Raw genomic sequence first — 16,924 nt, forward strand, 5'->3', positions numbered from 1 at the left:
CATCATAGTCCATGGGGACTCCTGTCTTACCTCATCTGTCATCCTGTCCATCACCAGAGCAAACAAAAAGGGGCTTAGAGCTGATCCTTGATGCAGACCCACCTCCACCTTAAACTCTTCTGTCACACCTTACAGCACATCTTACCACTGTCTTACAGCTCTCATACATGTCCTGCACCACTCTAACATACTTCTCTGCCACTCCAGACTTCCTCATACAATACCAACTATGAGAGACAAAATAAGAAAAAAAAAAAATCCAGAAAATCACATTGTAGAATTTTGAATGAATTAATTGATCAAGCAAGATTTCTGGCTCCCACAGATCTGTAACTTCTTCTTTAAAAGGCTCCAAGACCAAAAAGCTGTCAAAGGACACCAGAAAGAAAATTGTAGACCGGCTCCACGCAAGATCTCACCCTGTGGGGTCCAAAAGAATCACAAGAAACTTGAGCAAAAATCCCAGAACCACACCTAGTGAATGACCTGCAGAGAGCTGGAACCAAAGTAACAAAGGCTACCATCAGTAACACACTGCGCCGCCAGGGACTCAAGTCCTGCAGTGCCAGGTGAAAACATCATGCTTTGGGGGCTGTTTTTTTGCAAAGGGACCAGGATGACTGATTAGTGTAAAGGAAAGAATAAATGGGGCCATGAATCGTGAGACTTTGAATGAAAACCTTCTTCCATCAGTTGGGGCATTGAAGATGAAACGTGGCTGGGTCTATTATTGCATTATTGCATATTATAAAAATGTCAAAATACCATAATAAATAATACGACCAATTCATTTATGCCTGTTAAAAATAAAACAGAAGACTACAATCATTACCAGTATACATCCTGTTAAGGTAATAAATGGACAAAAAGTTTTTGACCAGGTTTATGTTAAAAATCATTCTAGTACATACATAGACTACATCACATAGGTGGTATCAAGTCATTTTGGTTCGCCTTGTTAACGCATAGATCTCAACTGTTTAAGTCGGCATGACTGAGAACCACTATTCATGCAAAATCTATAACCATACACTCATTTCATCATATTTGGCTTCCAAAGAATGAGACTTTCTTGTATATTGTAAAAAACGTAGTCTTGAGTGATACTTCTCACAGGTTTCCCGAAGGACTTTTCAGTCGAGTCCCTGCACCTCATCAGTTTCAGGGGATTTTTAAAATTTGTTTGTTAAGCCACACAGTGACCTATGACTCATTCAAGCTTAAAACAAGCTTCTAACTTAAGGCATGACCCAATGAAAAACAGGTGCAGATGATCAGTGGTATATTAATATACAGTGATGCTGAACGCTGAGTGGGTGGAATTAGGCGAGAGGGGAAATGAGGTCGCTGCTGGGCTTGTTACATAAACAAACATTTTAATCATATTTTTAGGCACTATGCAGCCTGTCACTTAAATCATATTTTATATTCTTTAATCGACATAATTTAATTAAATTACATTTATTATCAAGAAATGAAAGGTGGCTCGAGACTTTTGCACAGTTCTGGAGGTATAACATCTGAAATATTACACTGGCACTATTAACAATATACTTCACACTAAAAAAAGGACATACGTATGTAAGATTTCGTAGCCGTATTACCTCCTTCGAAATTCCCACGGAATTCTGCTTCAGTGTTTACCGCACAAGTATGAAAATATATTGCAGATGATATTTTTCGATGTATGAATGCTACATATTCACTCAGGTATTCAACTCTCATCCCTTAAATATTTTTTAAACTCCAGACACGCTGGTGACAGGCAGACCAGACAAAGTTTGTCTCCATATATATTTGTTTGTGTTAAATCCAAACCTAATTTCTTACAGGAATCTGTAAACATATAAAGTACATGCATATTAATAATGCACTATGGACACACTCTGATCGGCCACAGCGCAAGCAGGCAGCAGTGGCTCAGTGAATGTGTGCCTCACTGCGTGCAAAACACACTTTGAGTCTGGATCGTAGAACAGCAGTGTCTGTGTGGTCCAGTCCAGTAGTACTCCTACTTTCGTGAGTCTCTTCACTACGATCACGTTAACGACCTGGCTGTTGTGGCAGTAGGCAAAGTTTTCTTCATAGTGTGAGAGCACCCAGGATTTGGCATTGGAGCCTAGACGAGATTCGTTGTTCGAGCCTTTGCGCTCCATGCTGCGGTAGCAGACGCCCACTTTAAAGGCGGCGCTGTCGCCTACGTCCAGGACCCAGGCATGTGTGCCCGAACTGATGGGTTCGAGACAGAGGGCATTGGGCCAGTGGTCAAAACGAGCCGGGTCATATGGAAGAGGCTTCTTCTGCCGTTTCGGCCGGTAAGTGACGGTGAGCCGGTTGGAGGAGAGAAGAAGGTGGTGGCTGACGGTGCGCTCATCAAAGTACACCCGAGATGTAGCTGGAGAGGGAAGAATGAAAAGACATGAATAAGAGCAAAGACATACATACATAGATGTACTGTGCAACTGTACAAGAAGCATATTAAATTAAATGACATGGATTAAATTAAGGAAATTGGAAAAGTTTGCAGTTGCAATGTGCCTACAGATACAATTTAAAAATGAGTTGTTTATGTAACAGCCTCAGCAGCAACCTCGTTTTCCCTCTCATTTGTTCTAACCACTCAGCATCAATCATCGTGACCATCTGTCATCATAATCATCATCATCATCTCATGACTTAAGTCAGATGTTTTTTCTATGCGTGGATGAGTTATGGGTCACTGTACTTAAAATAAAAAACAAAAAAGCAACTTTATTAGAAATATCTGTAATCCCACTCATCCATGCATCAGCCAATCATGTGACAGAAAAGTCCAAAAACCATGTAGGGACCATCTGCATTGTTATCAGGGGTTTCAGTTAATGCTCTCATAAATCGTGAGAATGGGTTATTTTAGTGACTTTGACAGTAGCATGATTTCTGGGTAGAGTATTTAAAAAAAATGGATTTTTAAATTGAATGGTGCATAAAACAAAAAGCATCAAGTGAGCAGCAGTTCTGTAACCACTCTTTATAAGCATGATGAGCACAAAAGCATTTGTGTTGTCTTTTATAGCCATAAAATCATTTGATATAAGTGCCACGAATGTAAGCTTACATTAAAATGTATATTTTGTAGCTTTTTGAGGTACAGATGGAGATTATTCTCAACCATTTACAGCAGCCAATGAGAACAAATACAGACTCCAGAGGCAGTTGAAGCTGTACAAACAGGCTAGACAGGCTATATTACAGCCTTTTCTGAAAGAATAAAATACTTTTGGGATTTTTAGGGTGGAGCAGGTATGCACATTCAGTAGCCATTTTATTATGTACTGTAAATTGTAAAAAAAAAAAAAAAGTACATGGTGATACAGTACACTCATTGGCCATCGCAAATAATGTATATAAGTTAAAGTAAGGAGACCGCCACATGACCTCCACTAATAAGATACAAGAGGTAGTATAAGTGCATCATTTCTAAACACTTTATTCTGTTTATTAGATCCATCCATCTGGGAAGCTCTGTAGTCCAACAGCAACTGTTGGAGGCTGGTTGAGGCTATTGTATTTATTTTCCTTTTTTTTTGTATAACCATGGTAGGACCTCACACACTACAGCAAATCTGCATTTCTTTGGACGGTGGGAGGAAACCCACCAAGCACCGGGAGAACATGCAAACTCTATGCACACATACCCGATGAGGGAATTGAACCCAAGACCTGAAGACCTACAGGAAAAATTAATTACAAATCATACTAAATTATACTAATTATAATAAACCATATCATATTATTATTATTATTTTGTAGGGATTGGTACTACTTGGGCATATACTGGACTTTAATTAAACATTCCAGATACACTTTGATTGCTAAATGAGTGAACAAACCACAATGCCCTAACTTAGTAATATAGTTAATGCTATCCCATCAATGCACCCATGATGAGTGTTAATGATGGTGAAATATTATGCTTCAGTTGTGCAACATTGAAGACTATACAATAACTCTGTATTAAATAGTAGATTGATAACTAAATGGCACCACCTACTGGTGAAGATTGGAACAGCTAATAAAATAATCAAGCTTCAGTCAGTAGCTCCCTCTGATGATTAAACATATATACACTAAAATGTGTTAAACTGTGTTAAAAATGTTTTTATGTGATAAACATTTGGTTTATTTCCAGATCTAATAACTTTTCTGAGTATATTTTTAATCTTGCATAATAAAGCTACATTATATTATGTCTTGTGGCCTTACGGGTTGGTCCTAGAAGCAGCGCACTGGCCCACAGGCCCAACATGAGTTTACTATCACTGCAGTCCTTGTTCATATTCAGGTGCTCAGGTGAGTCTTTGGGCTCTCCAACACCTTCTGCCTCCTCCGTCCTGTAGAAAACACAAAGACACACCATTTCAACACCAGCATTTTGTGCTTTGTGTTGTCTTATAAATTTACAAAAGGTGTTCGAGTCAAACCAGGACTTGTGATGAAATTTCTTGTGAATGAAGGGATAAAAGTGATTGACATGTACAGCAGTTTTCAATCATTGTACGGTAATGAAACTCTTAGTTGCAGCACAACTGTGGTAGGACCTCCGGTCAACATTCATACACACATTCACACACTATGGACAATTTGGGAATGGCCTATTAGCCTAATCTGCATCTTTGTGGAAGGAAACCAGAGTACCCGGAGGAAACCTACCAAACTTCACGCACACATACCCTGGGGCGGGAATCGAACCCGGACCCTGTAGGTGCGAGGAGAGAAATAAAGGTAGATTTTTTAAAATCTCTCATAAATGTGTTTTTTTTCCTGCACAATTAAAAGTCCCGGTTTAATTTGAACACCTTTTATAGATAGTACAGTCTATAGATAGACTGTAAATGTTCTTTATACATAAATTTGAGAAATTACCTCTCTGCTATTTCCGAGTTCGAACTCTGCAAAGTAAGAATTAGAAACGCAATGGTCAGTCCAATCTGTTAATATAACTAGCAAAGTAAATCACAATCAGTGTTATTACATTCAGAGTCATCCATTGCAATTTCTTTAAGATGTGGCCTGTGATAAAAATATGAATGCTTTATTTTAATCATGTTTTATTCTAAGAAAAGTAACAAAACACCTGAGCCAACATCTTTCCCCAAAATGGACGTTAGACTTAAATCACATGACATGACACCACTATGAACAATCATATTTAAACTAGCTTTTAATTGAACTGTCAATATACTTTGCTGTATTTGTTCATCCACACCAGTACATGTGTAGGTTCACAAATGACCAAAAAATAAATTCTTTGTTTTTAAATGAACAAGGATGGCTATTATGTAAAAACAGTGCAAACTCACAAATAAATATTGCGACTAGAGGGGAATAACCTTAAATCAACCAACTGACAGTAATAAACTTATGCAATGGGGACTTAATCATACCTAAAATGACATCATCAACTTCACCAATAATTAAGGAATAAACACTCAGTAGGTTCCTCTATAATAAAATAATCGGCCAGTTGTTATGACCTGAAGTTCTTTAAGTGTTTAAGAACCCAATGTTGCTTTATTGTGAAGATTATTAATGAACTAATTCATTAATTTGATTACATTGCTGAGTAATACGTGTAAACATTAATCAGATAACTAATTACGTTACTTTCAATTTACTTTGAAAACATCTGTCACGGCGTGCGCCTGCGATTGGCGTGCGTATTAACCTGTTGCCGCACCTCGCTCACTCCGTAGGCTCCCTACGTCGCCATCCCCCCCTTCTTCAGGTGCGCGGATGGGCGAGGCCTGCCAGGTCGGGCCGGCGGGCGATAATTAATGTTAATGGATCTCGGGCTTTCTCCGCGTTAACATTCCTCCCCCTTTTTCCCTTCCTCCCTCCTTTAACCCTTCTCTTGCCTCATTCTAAAGCAGTGTTCAAATTATCTGGAACCTTATCCAATCCCGGCCAGCTCTGGTTCAACCCCCTACACCCCTAATACACATCCATATTTCATTTCCTCACCACAAGCATGATGTCTGTCGAGTGTGTGAGCTTGTGCACCAGGCTGGTGCGGGCATGTGTGAGGGTGTTGAGCGACTTGGACCAGTGTGCCCGTTGTGTGAGCAGACACTGCTCGATCCGCTCTTCCTCCCTCTGCACAGCCTCAAGCAGACGCTGCTCCTCCTCATCCAGGGCTTCACGCACAGCGTTCACCTGCGCCACCACTAGCTCACGGGCACTACTTGCTTCCACCTGCACACCAACGTCATAGTGTTAGAAAGTGTTAGAGACTATATGTCAAAGGTTCTAATATACTCCTCTACTATAGTAGTATATACTGTAGCTTGCTGTACGTCTTTACCTACAAAGCATATTGTTACTGTAGTATTTTAGAAATATTTTTAATAGATACGTCTGTTCTTCCTGCTAGTCAGTTACTTATTCCTCTTTACAAAACTGCCAACCGTTATTCTCTCACTCACTCACTCACTCATTGTCTACAACACTTTATCCTGTATACAGGGCCCCGGGGGTGGGGGCGGAGCCTATCCCAGGTGACTTAGGGCATGAGGCAGAGTAGATCCGGGAAAGGGTGCCAATCTATCACAGGGCACACACACACACACACACACACACACACTATGGGCAGTTTGGGAAAGCCAGTTGGCCTAATAATGTCTTTGGCCTGTGGGAGGAAACCGGAGTACCCGGAGGGAACCCACCAAGCACAGGAAGAACACGCAACCTCCATACACAGACCCCGAGGCGGGAATCGAGCCCGGACCCTGGAGGTGTAAGACAACAGTGCTAACCACAAAGCCGCCATGCTGCCACCATCGATTATTATTATTATTATGATTATTATGATTATTATTATTATTATTATTATATTAGATTATTATGTATAATATTATAACAACAAAACAATCATTTGGTTCTTGTCTCCTTTCATTGTCTCTTTGCAGATTACATTTCACTATGTATATAGATATACCTATTGCATGCAAATAAGCTACAATATATAGAAAAAAAATATTTTTGACTTAACTTTTTAAACTCTTTTGTTGTAAACATTTAGAAGTACATTTATTTTCCACTAACGACCCATGAGCTATGACCTTTTGCCCTCAACTGTATTGTCTGTTTATATCAAAACACTGAACATGCAGATAACATTAAGATTAATTCCAGTAAAACAAATACCCTCTTCTATTACACACACACACACACACACACACACACACACACACACACACACACACACACACAAGTTCCCCATCTAAAACAGCATAACCTTTAAGGTTTCTCTGGGAGGGACAAGGGAGGAGCTTTTATTTCTAAGACTGTATTGTTTCTATGCGATGATCCATGGTAATTTGATGGTCTGTCGAGTAGCCAGACCTTTGTGTATTGTGTACACACTTCCGCTGATAAGGAAACGCTCTGTTGTAGAGTTTTACATAAAACAAGAGGGTTTCCCTGCATGGACAAATGCGATGAAAATGGACAATCACACGCAAGAACCACAAACTATCAAAAGAACTCTTGAAGAACTCTTAAACAGTTCATCAGAATCAGAACCAGAATTGTAAGTGTTGTAAGTGTATATGACTGACGTATCCTTTTCATTAAGTATCGAGCTGCAGATGCTTTAAGTCATATGTTGGCTTCTTAGGAGTGCAACAGAAATGCCCTTGTCAACTGTCTTCTTCTTTTTCTTATTTGATCCCTAAGCAAACATTTTGACAAGGTTGGCCTTGAAGCCAGTCCATTGTCATGGGTGCTGCTAGCTTGGCGGTTGGGTGCTTCGCCTTTGGTGTCAGGAATGCTAAGCCTTTGTTTTTTTTGCCGCCATTCTTGATTTGTTTTGCCCAGGTATTCTTGGGTGCCATTTGTTGGATGCCATTTTCACCAAAGTAGTCAGTACGGTAGACGTCGATCCTTTGTTCGGCACACCTGGCTGAACCACTGTAACCTGCGCTTTTGAATTTCTTCTCTGACCAGGGGTCCATTTTCAAGTCAGTCGTATAAGGAGACGCTGAGTGTTCACCAAAGGCACCGCATTTGGAACTTGTTCTGTGCTGCTTTCAGCAGTGTCCATGTTCCTGATCCGTATGGCAGGACTAGTGACTGAGCGTCCAAAAGACTCTGAAACTGTGCTTTAAATATGAAGATATTGTGGTGTCTCCTTTGTCAATCGGTGGTCCTAACCAGTCCTGGGTATCGGTGAGCTTCCGTGTGTGCACAAGGCCAAATAGGGCTTGCGATGCCGAATGAGCAAGAGGACAGATAGTTGATGTTTGCTGGCTTTGCATTTCTCAGACGAAGCATATACAGTATATGGACCATCATGTGATGGGAAAAGTAAGCTGTTTAGCTGAAAAAAAAAATCTTGAGGACGTAAGACTCCTTGAGTACTAACCTCTCACACATCCTGTTTATCAAGTGACCCTTAGGCCTATGATAAGCTGAATAAATACAATGTTTTGTTTATGAGCTAAGCAAAAATACCCTTGCAACAAGCTGGGCTACTATACAGTAGGTCACATTTTATTGCTATGTGCGTTATATTGCTATGTAACCGCATTAGTCACCTGCAAGGCCTTCTCTTTTGCAGTCAGTGTGTTGTTTATGAAGCGCTCTATCTGTAGGGCCTGCAGCTGCATTTTCTCACAGATGTCCACCAGCTGATTCTGAAAGAGACACACATACAGTATGCATTAACTCAATTATTTATCTGAGCTGGATTTGAAAACACACTATAACGCTAACATGCTAATGATGTCCAATGTCACTTTTTTTCAAATAGCATTAAAGAAATAAGCATTTGGTTAACTAAATCCGCACTAATGTGAAGCGGTGCTTTAGTCTGTCCTGCTCTTTAACCTCGTCATCTCTATACACTGCACGAACAGATCACCTTCTACAGCGTCAATGTTCATGCTAATACCAACATCCCTGCTGTAATGCATGGCATTTTTAACCTTTGAGTCCTAACCTTTGAGGTCTCAACTATTCTACACCGGATTTCTTATTAACTTGACATTAAACATCGTATGTACCCTCTCACCAGATTAACAATAAAGCACAGACTAACAAGGTCGCATCAGAAATGCTAAGCAGATTATATATATTTTAATATAAATAAATCCAACAACATGTTGTTCAGGTGCCAACATATGAACTTCGACTCAATTGACAGGAATTTGAAAGGTAACATAAGACACAGGCTAAACGAGACTAGCCTATGTGTGAACATTAACCACCAGTAAATGTTATGATTGCTCATACAACATCTCAGCAAACAGGAGAATATTTCCCTGACGTAAGCATTTGGTTCTGACATTCAGGGGATGATCTATTTTGGTTAAGTCGGTGCTGCTACTTTGGCAAACTTCCTGTTTTAAGATCATGAAAAAATGTCACATGAACATTCCTGTTGAATTACCGAAAAAAAAAAAAAATGCTCCATGTCAGCTGTTCTAGAAAAGTAAGAGAATGGTGTGTTTTCACTCCTTCATGCACAATGTAATACCCACATGTATGAATAATATGGAACTTAAGGTAGTTTGACGTCTTTGTGCAACATAATGTATAAAGAATTCTGTTGATTTTTATTTTAATTTAGAATTTTCCTTAGTTAAATATCTACTTTTTTAAATGATCTTAATAGTCTGTGCACTTGTCTGGCCTGTTTAGTATGTCACGTCATACATGTGTGCACTTGATAAACAACAATCAGTTCCTTGCACGTTTTATATCCTTGGAAAAACAAAGAGATTATGATCCTTTTAAGTACAATATACATGGTACAGGTCACCTCAAATGACTTGATGTCCCTAATTTAAGACACATTATTCTGATTCATTAAGACCGTTCCAATTTCTTAGTGCAATGGGTCTTTGGAGGACCTGCACAAACTTTCGACACAGCAATCTTGTGTGATTGTGCCAAAATGTATCTGTCCTTTTAAAAACAAATATGCAGAATATGACAAGATACAGTATACTCACTGCACAGCCAAAATAATAATAATATTACACTTTAATATTTCATTGAACCACCTTTTACCTTGACTACAGCCACTGCATTATTTTGATAAGCTCATGCTTATCATGCATCCTGATTCACATTAATCTCTCCACAAGATTGTGGAGTGGATTGTACTGCTGGAAGATTTGGATCGATGTGTAAAGCTTTCTCCAGCACATCCCAAAGCATCTTTAAGTCTGGACTCTGTGGTGGCCAATCCATGTGTGAAAATGATGTCTCATGCTTTCTTAAACCACTCTTTCACAATATAAATATATTTATTATAATATAAGCCTGAGGAATCCAGCATCTTGGAATCTTGGAATATGCTGATCTTGGAATACTGAAACCTGGTCATTTAGTATATTCAGGTCGTCAGCTGTTTTTGAGCACATAACATTGCTGAACCTAGAACTGACCAACTGAAGCAACCTCAGGTCATAACATTGGGTTGTACGGTAGGCACTACGCATGATGGGTGCATCACTTCATCCCCCGCTCCTCTTACCCTGATGCCTCCATCACTCTGGAACAGGGTAAATTTTGACTCATCAGACTTCATGACCTTTTTTCAACGCACCACAATCCATTCTTTATGCTCCCTAGCAAACTGAATCATTTTGTTAATACTCTAACTGATTTAAGAATTTCCTAAGGCTACACAGCTGATTAGTCCCAAAACCTTTGGAGTCCTTTTTGGATTATGCATGTGGGAATGCTCTTGTTTTTTACTATTAAACATAGCTGTGAGTTCTACTGTTGGTTTCTATATACAGTATATGATTTAATCTCACCAAGTGTTCTCCCATCATGCTCATTCAGGATGTTTTTGCAGACCACATTTCTTCCTTAAAGATGACAATTCACCACTATATTTCCAGGTTTCCATAATGCACTGGAGAGTTCTTAACCCAGTTTCAATAATCCTGTTAGTTGTTTGCGTTTCTTGATGCAGGAAAACAATTTGCCCATTTGGAGAAAAATAGTAGCATCGTCGCCATGACCACTGAATATATCCTCTATCATTTGCTTCAGTTAGATAAGAGTTAAATAACTCCTATTCAAATTGCTGGACGAAGCATATTAAGAAGTTAATCAAGTAGGTAAATTCAGGTGGTGATTGATTTATTTAGTTAGGTTTAATTTGCCAGGTGGTGTAGTGTATGTGGAACAATGTCAAAAAAGTTGATGCATCTTTAAGTTATAAAAATAAAAAATTCTAATTGTGTCCAATATGCTTAGAAGGGTATAAAATGATTCCTAGTTTAAAAAAAAAAAAAAAGCAAATAACTGGATGGTAATCTTTTGCAAACCTTGTGTGTTTATTAAATGTTCACTGTGCAGACACAGAATGCCATGCAATGACACTTACAGTATAAGCCGCCAAAACTCACCCTTACTGCTGCGGCTCGTAAGTGCAGCTTGATGACTGTGTGTTTCCCACAAGCCCCTTGGTTAACGCACTTCTGGCACACGGGTCTCCCCTCCGTCCTGCAGTACTGATCCAGCTCGAGCTCGTGCGCCGCGCACACCGTCAGCTCCCCGCCGCTGGACCCGTTAGTCCCCGTGCCATTCGGGTAACCGACTTTGCTTTCGATTATGGACAGCTGTAAGTCTTCGCTGAGTTTCGAGCTCAAGTCCGTGTGTCCATCTGGAGTGAGCTGGATTCCACACACTGGTTCGGGCTCGTTGTCCTGTAACGACACCACGGCCAAATCACACTCAAGTCCATAATCCGCACTCATAACTGTCCCTCGTTTTTCAAACCGAACTAGAAACTAAGTCCTAAGGTGGAGATAGATGTCCTGTGCAGGTGTCGCTCTCTGCGCCGCAGGTGCATCCAGTTCTGCGGCCTTGCCCCACCTGACGCAGGTGTGTAACGCGGAAGTGCTGCACTGAGTCGCAAAGCCTGTTCACCTAGGCGCCGACACACACACACACACACACACACACACACAGAGCGTGACGTAGAATGAAAGACAAAGACTCTCGATGTCTCATCACGGTCCAGTTAATCAGGTCTTAACCGACCTGATCCCTATCCCAGTTCCTGCTGGGAATCGGAGAACAATCTACGTGTCTAATTATTACTTAATGTCACTCCAGACATCTCCAAAGTGTCGCTTAATATGTATAGGTTAAACAGGTGGAAAAAGTTAATGAACACCCGTCATTTAATTATCAAGTATACGCACTAACATCTGTTAAGGTTCATCTATTAATACGTAATAATTTCTTTATTAACGGATTCTTCAACAGATCTTCAAACAGAACAAAGATCTCTTACAGGAGGCTGAGGTCGATCATGACTGTGTTCATTGTTTTACCACTATTCATTTCTTCTGTAAATAATAGTTTGTTTGTTTTTTCCAACATCCCTAGATATTTGGTCCACCCTCATCAGATTTACCAACATTTAAAAATTTGACATTTCTTTAGGATTTCCATTTCTATTCACACTTAAAGATGGGAATATTCCAGTCTGGAATTGATTAATTTCAAATAATTTATCACTTTCTACTGGTACATCTTTGATGTTGTTTGAGTGGCAAGTGGACTTTAAAGCTTCCGTGCCATAAGGAAATACAAAGTTTGCCTAATGTTACAGGTTACATCATACTGCATTTTTTGGGTGGGGGGTGGCTGGGGGTTTACAAAGTCACAACACTGTTCCCAAAATGTTCTGGGAACTCTAATGTTCCCTAATAGTTCTGTAGCTACTGTAGTAACTTTACCGATTTTTAACAACTAACCTACATACTAACCTTATCAGAATGTTTCTACAGTATACCTTTTTATGGGTTCATTAATGTAACTTTAGCAGATGTCTAGTTTATTTGTAACTTCAAATAAATGTTCTAGGAACACAAGGTTCTCTTATGGTTATATAACAACTAGCAAGGCACATTTTCTGATGATTTTTTTTTTACATGCTAAGCTTCTGTCAATGTTTCTTTAATTTCCTTTTTAGCTAGTCTTTTAACTGGATATTCACTATATTGATATTACATTTGTAACTACAAATTACCATTTGGGCTATTTTCTAGAAACATTTCTGTAATGGTCTTTTGTGTTCTTACGATTAAAAAATAATTCTAGTTACAGACATTCTGTTTAGATAAATGTTTACATAGAATATACAATATATACAACAATAGATAGTTTCAATTAAAAGATAATAATTGTAGTTATTACAATATAATGAATAGAATAATGCTGTACTGCCTGTCATACCTTTGCTGCACTCATTAATGTGTAGAAATACACAATGCCTCAATCCTAAGCCTTTTAAGCCTTTTTTAAGAGGCCCACTGAGGCTTGGAATGAGCAGTCTGTTTTATTCTCATTGCTGTGAATTTTACAGTTTAAATTGGAGACATATGTTTTGGCCTACTAAGTCCACAAGTCATTTCAGTTCTGTAAGTGATTTTTATTTTTTTCATTTATCTATTTATGTGATTTTTATTCATTCATTTTCTATCCTATACTGCTTATTCTATACAGGGTTGCAGGAAGCCTGGAGTCTATAGGAAACTTGTGGGTCATAGGCACATGGCGGGTTACAGGGTTCTAATCCATCATGCACACACCACACTCGCACACTACAGGCAATTTGGGAACACTAAATCAGCGTGTTTTTGGAATGTGGGAGGAAACCCAATAAGCACTGGGAGAACATGCAAACTCCATGTGCACAGACCTGTCAGGAGTCGAACCCTCTATCCTGGAAGTGCAAGGCCACACTGCTAACAAATAAACCACCGTGCCACCTTCATGTGATTTGCTTGTGTTTATTTCTTTTGATACTCTTTTGCATACCCTTTAGGTGATTCTTTTGCATATCCTCTTCAGCCTTTTTATATGGTTATAGATATATAGATATAGATATGATGTGATTGCTCTGGTTTTGTAAGGATGCATTCTCAAAAACATGTATGCAAAATACACAATAAAAACAAATGTGTACAAATATGCACAAAAGAGTTATGCATATTTAAAAGAAGCTTTTATGTTTAGTATAATATTACAAACTACTACCAGATAATCATTTTTTAAATCCAGAATCGTAAGTCTTAAGTCAGCTTGTGACTATGCCACAATATCATGCAATTGTTTCACACAGCCATGGAGTGAGTTTTTGACTATGGCACTTTGGAACTTTTACCCAGAAATTCTAAAATATTTAATAAACTCTTTTGACACACCCAGGATTTTAAACCAAAAAGTAGAGGATGTGGTTTCTATAAATAAAAAAAACAACAACAACATAATAACAGAAGAAATAAAGATGAACATCCAAATACAAAGTGCCAGGAGACACTACTAAGCAGGGCTTGAAACACATACTGTCTTGGGGATACCATATAAACACAACACACAACAAGCTAGTGATTGACAAGTGTCAGTGACAACGTGGGTGGTTGGTGCACGCAGGAAAGTAGTCTATACACTAGGGGGCACTCGAGCTACAGTACATACAGTGTGAGGGATGCGTCAACCAGGTTAGGGCTAAACAGTGACAAACAAATACAACGTTTAAGATGGGAAATATATACATAAAGGTTTTTTTTTTTTTTAGAGTTAAAGGAGAGGTGGAGTGTGTAATACTTAGTGGGTTCAGAGAAAGTTAAGCAAATTTTCTCAGACTTACAAACTCTATTCACACAGCTATAAATATATAAAATTGTCTTAGTTGCTCAATTATATTTAAAGAAAACTGGCAATAATAGTTAAATGTTAGTTAAATTTTTTGTCCAATTTCATTTATGAACATGACAATGCTATAGGAGAGGATTTAATTTCATTGAAATAATTTTTACAACATCTCAACAATATTTCTATTGAACTATTCCTATCTTGAAGTTTCTGTGTTGCTATTTTATAGTATGACACACAGTTTTAGTACAGAATATCAAATAAAGTAGCAGATTGCAAATCAGGATTAGATTGCACAATACACAGAGCAGCCTATATGTAGACTGTTTGGACCTGATAACATCTATAAAAATACTTATTCACCACAAACTTAAAAATGAAATTAAAAAAAATTAAAGATTTAATAGCTAAATAACATTTTATAAATAACATCTTAACGAAGTGGATAAATAAACAACTACTAAAAAGTCTAAAAATGTAAAAAAAAAAAAATCCAGATTGACGATGAATCTTTTTCACATTTGTTCAGTAGACAAACTCACTACGAATAGATGTGAAATATAGGATATAACCTGCCAACAGTTGCATGATATTTATGGGTGATTTGGTGTAGTCTAATCTAGTTCAATTTAGGAGTTCACTAATGTAAGCACCAAATATGTAAGCACCTTCTATTTGATAATTACTGCAGTGATTAACACGTTTCAGCTGGCAAGTTTATTTTTTATTTTTATTTTTTTACTCTAACTGATGCAGTGACTAGCTTCTCATTCTTTAAACAACTATGTTAGAAATATCCTGTGGTCGTGGTGAAGATGTTACTCTGTTTTAGAACGGTCAAATTATTGGCCTGCATCAAGAAAAGCAAGCAACTAAAAGAATGACTAAAACTGGGTTAAGGACTATTTAATGCATTATTAAAACCTGGAAGGATTGTAATGAACCATCACCTTCGAGGGAATAACGTGGTTAGGAAAAAAAAAACATCAGAATTAACAGCTGTATTTAATAGAGAAAGTAAGTAACTCAAGGAATTGGAACTAAACAGATGTGTAGCCTTAAGACAACCACTTATAATTGAGGCTAATTGGGGGGAGGTGGGGATTTAATTTGCTAGCCTAGGGAGCATAAAGAATGAACTGTAGTGCATTGTAAAAAGTGTCATGTGGTCTGATGAGTCCAGATTTACCCATTTCCAGAGTGATGGGGCATCAGAGTAAGAAGAGAGGCAGATGAAGTGATGCACACATCATGTCTAGTGTCTGATGTACAAGCATGTGGGGGCAGTAATATGATCTGGGGTTGCTTCTGTTGTTCAGTTCTAGGTACAGTAACTTTATGTGCACAAAAGAAGAGGTCAACTGATGATCTAAACATATTAAATGACCATTTTCATGCGTGTGATTCATTTGTACTTTCACTATAAGACATAACAGTGAGTAATATTATTTATTTATTTTTATTTGCAATTAGATTTCATAAAATGTTTACAGTAAGTGATCTCTGATCTAGATTTTTTTATTGTTTTTTCTGACCACATTTCCTCCTCGAATATTATGGTTTACTACTGTCCTCCCAGGTTTAATAATGTATTTTCCAGTTCTTAATCCAGTTTTCTAAGTTTCAGGAATCCCCGTAGTTGTTTTCTTTGCTTAATGCAGGCTAATAATATGACCCTCTTGAAACAGAGTAACATCTTTGCCATGATCTGAGGACAAGGTTTCTGACATGATTGTTTAAGTAATAAGACGCTACTCACTACATCAGTTAGGGTTAAACAACTTGTAGCCAGCTGAAACATATTAATCAGTGCAGTAATTATACCGAAATAAATCCAGATGTTGATAAATGCAGATGTCCTGATGGGCAGTGTAATTGGGATTTTCTGTGTGGTCTAGTGGTCCGACTCTCACATCATCGATACAAGGTCTTGAAGAGAAATTAATGTGATGGAAATAAATGTTGTGACATGGAAACAATGCCATGACCGTAATCAAAGCAAAAGGCGGTCCAAATAAATGTTTCAGTTGTTTCATATTGTCTGCTGAGAATAACTTTGAGGTCTCATAAAATTTTGTAAAGATAGCAAATAAATATATATTTTTAATTAATTAAATCCAAAGTGTGTCTTGGATGTATAACATATTATTATTATTATTATTATTATTATTATTATATTATATAATAACTCCTAATAATATAGTAAATTCTACTTAACACACTGTACAGTACACAGGTTGTTGTAGTGTTGTTA

The 16,924-nt window shown here is 38.1% G+C and overlaps 1 protein-coding gene across 1 annotated transcript; it reads right to left on the bottom strand.

Annotated features, from left to right (window-relative positions):
* Nucleotides 1-611: 611 nt before the first annotated feature.
* Nucleotides 612-11,910, bottom strand: bspry (B-box and SPRY domain containing). The gene is made up of 6 exons (XM_053485546.1): nucleotides 11,409-11,910; nucleotides 8,577-8,675; nucleotides 6,004-6,234; nucleotides 4,906-4,931; nucleotides 4,246-4,373; nucleotides 612-2,395 (listed from the first exon to the last, which is right to left on the bottom strand). Exons 1-6 carry the CDS (start codon nucleotides 11,757-11,759, stop codon nucleotides 1,863-1,865), a joined length of 1,368 nt encoding a protein of 455 aa, XP_053341521.1. The 5' UTR covers nucleotides 11,760-11,910; the 3' UTR covers nucleotides 612-1,862.
* Between the last annotated feature and the right edge of the window lie 5,014 nt (nucleotides 11,911-16,924).

Source organism: Clarias gariepinus, chromosome 24 (genome assembly GCF_024256425.1).
Source record: "Clarias gariepinus isolate MV-2021 ecotype Netherlands chromosome 24, CGAR_prim_01v2, whole genome shotgun sequence".
NCBI classification, from domain to species: Eukaryota; Metazoa; Chordata; class Actinopteri; order Siluriformes; family Clariidae; genus Clarias; species Clarias gariepinus.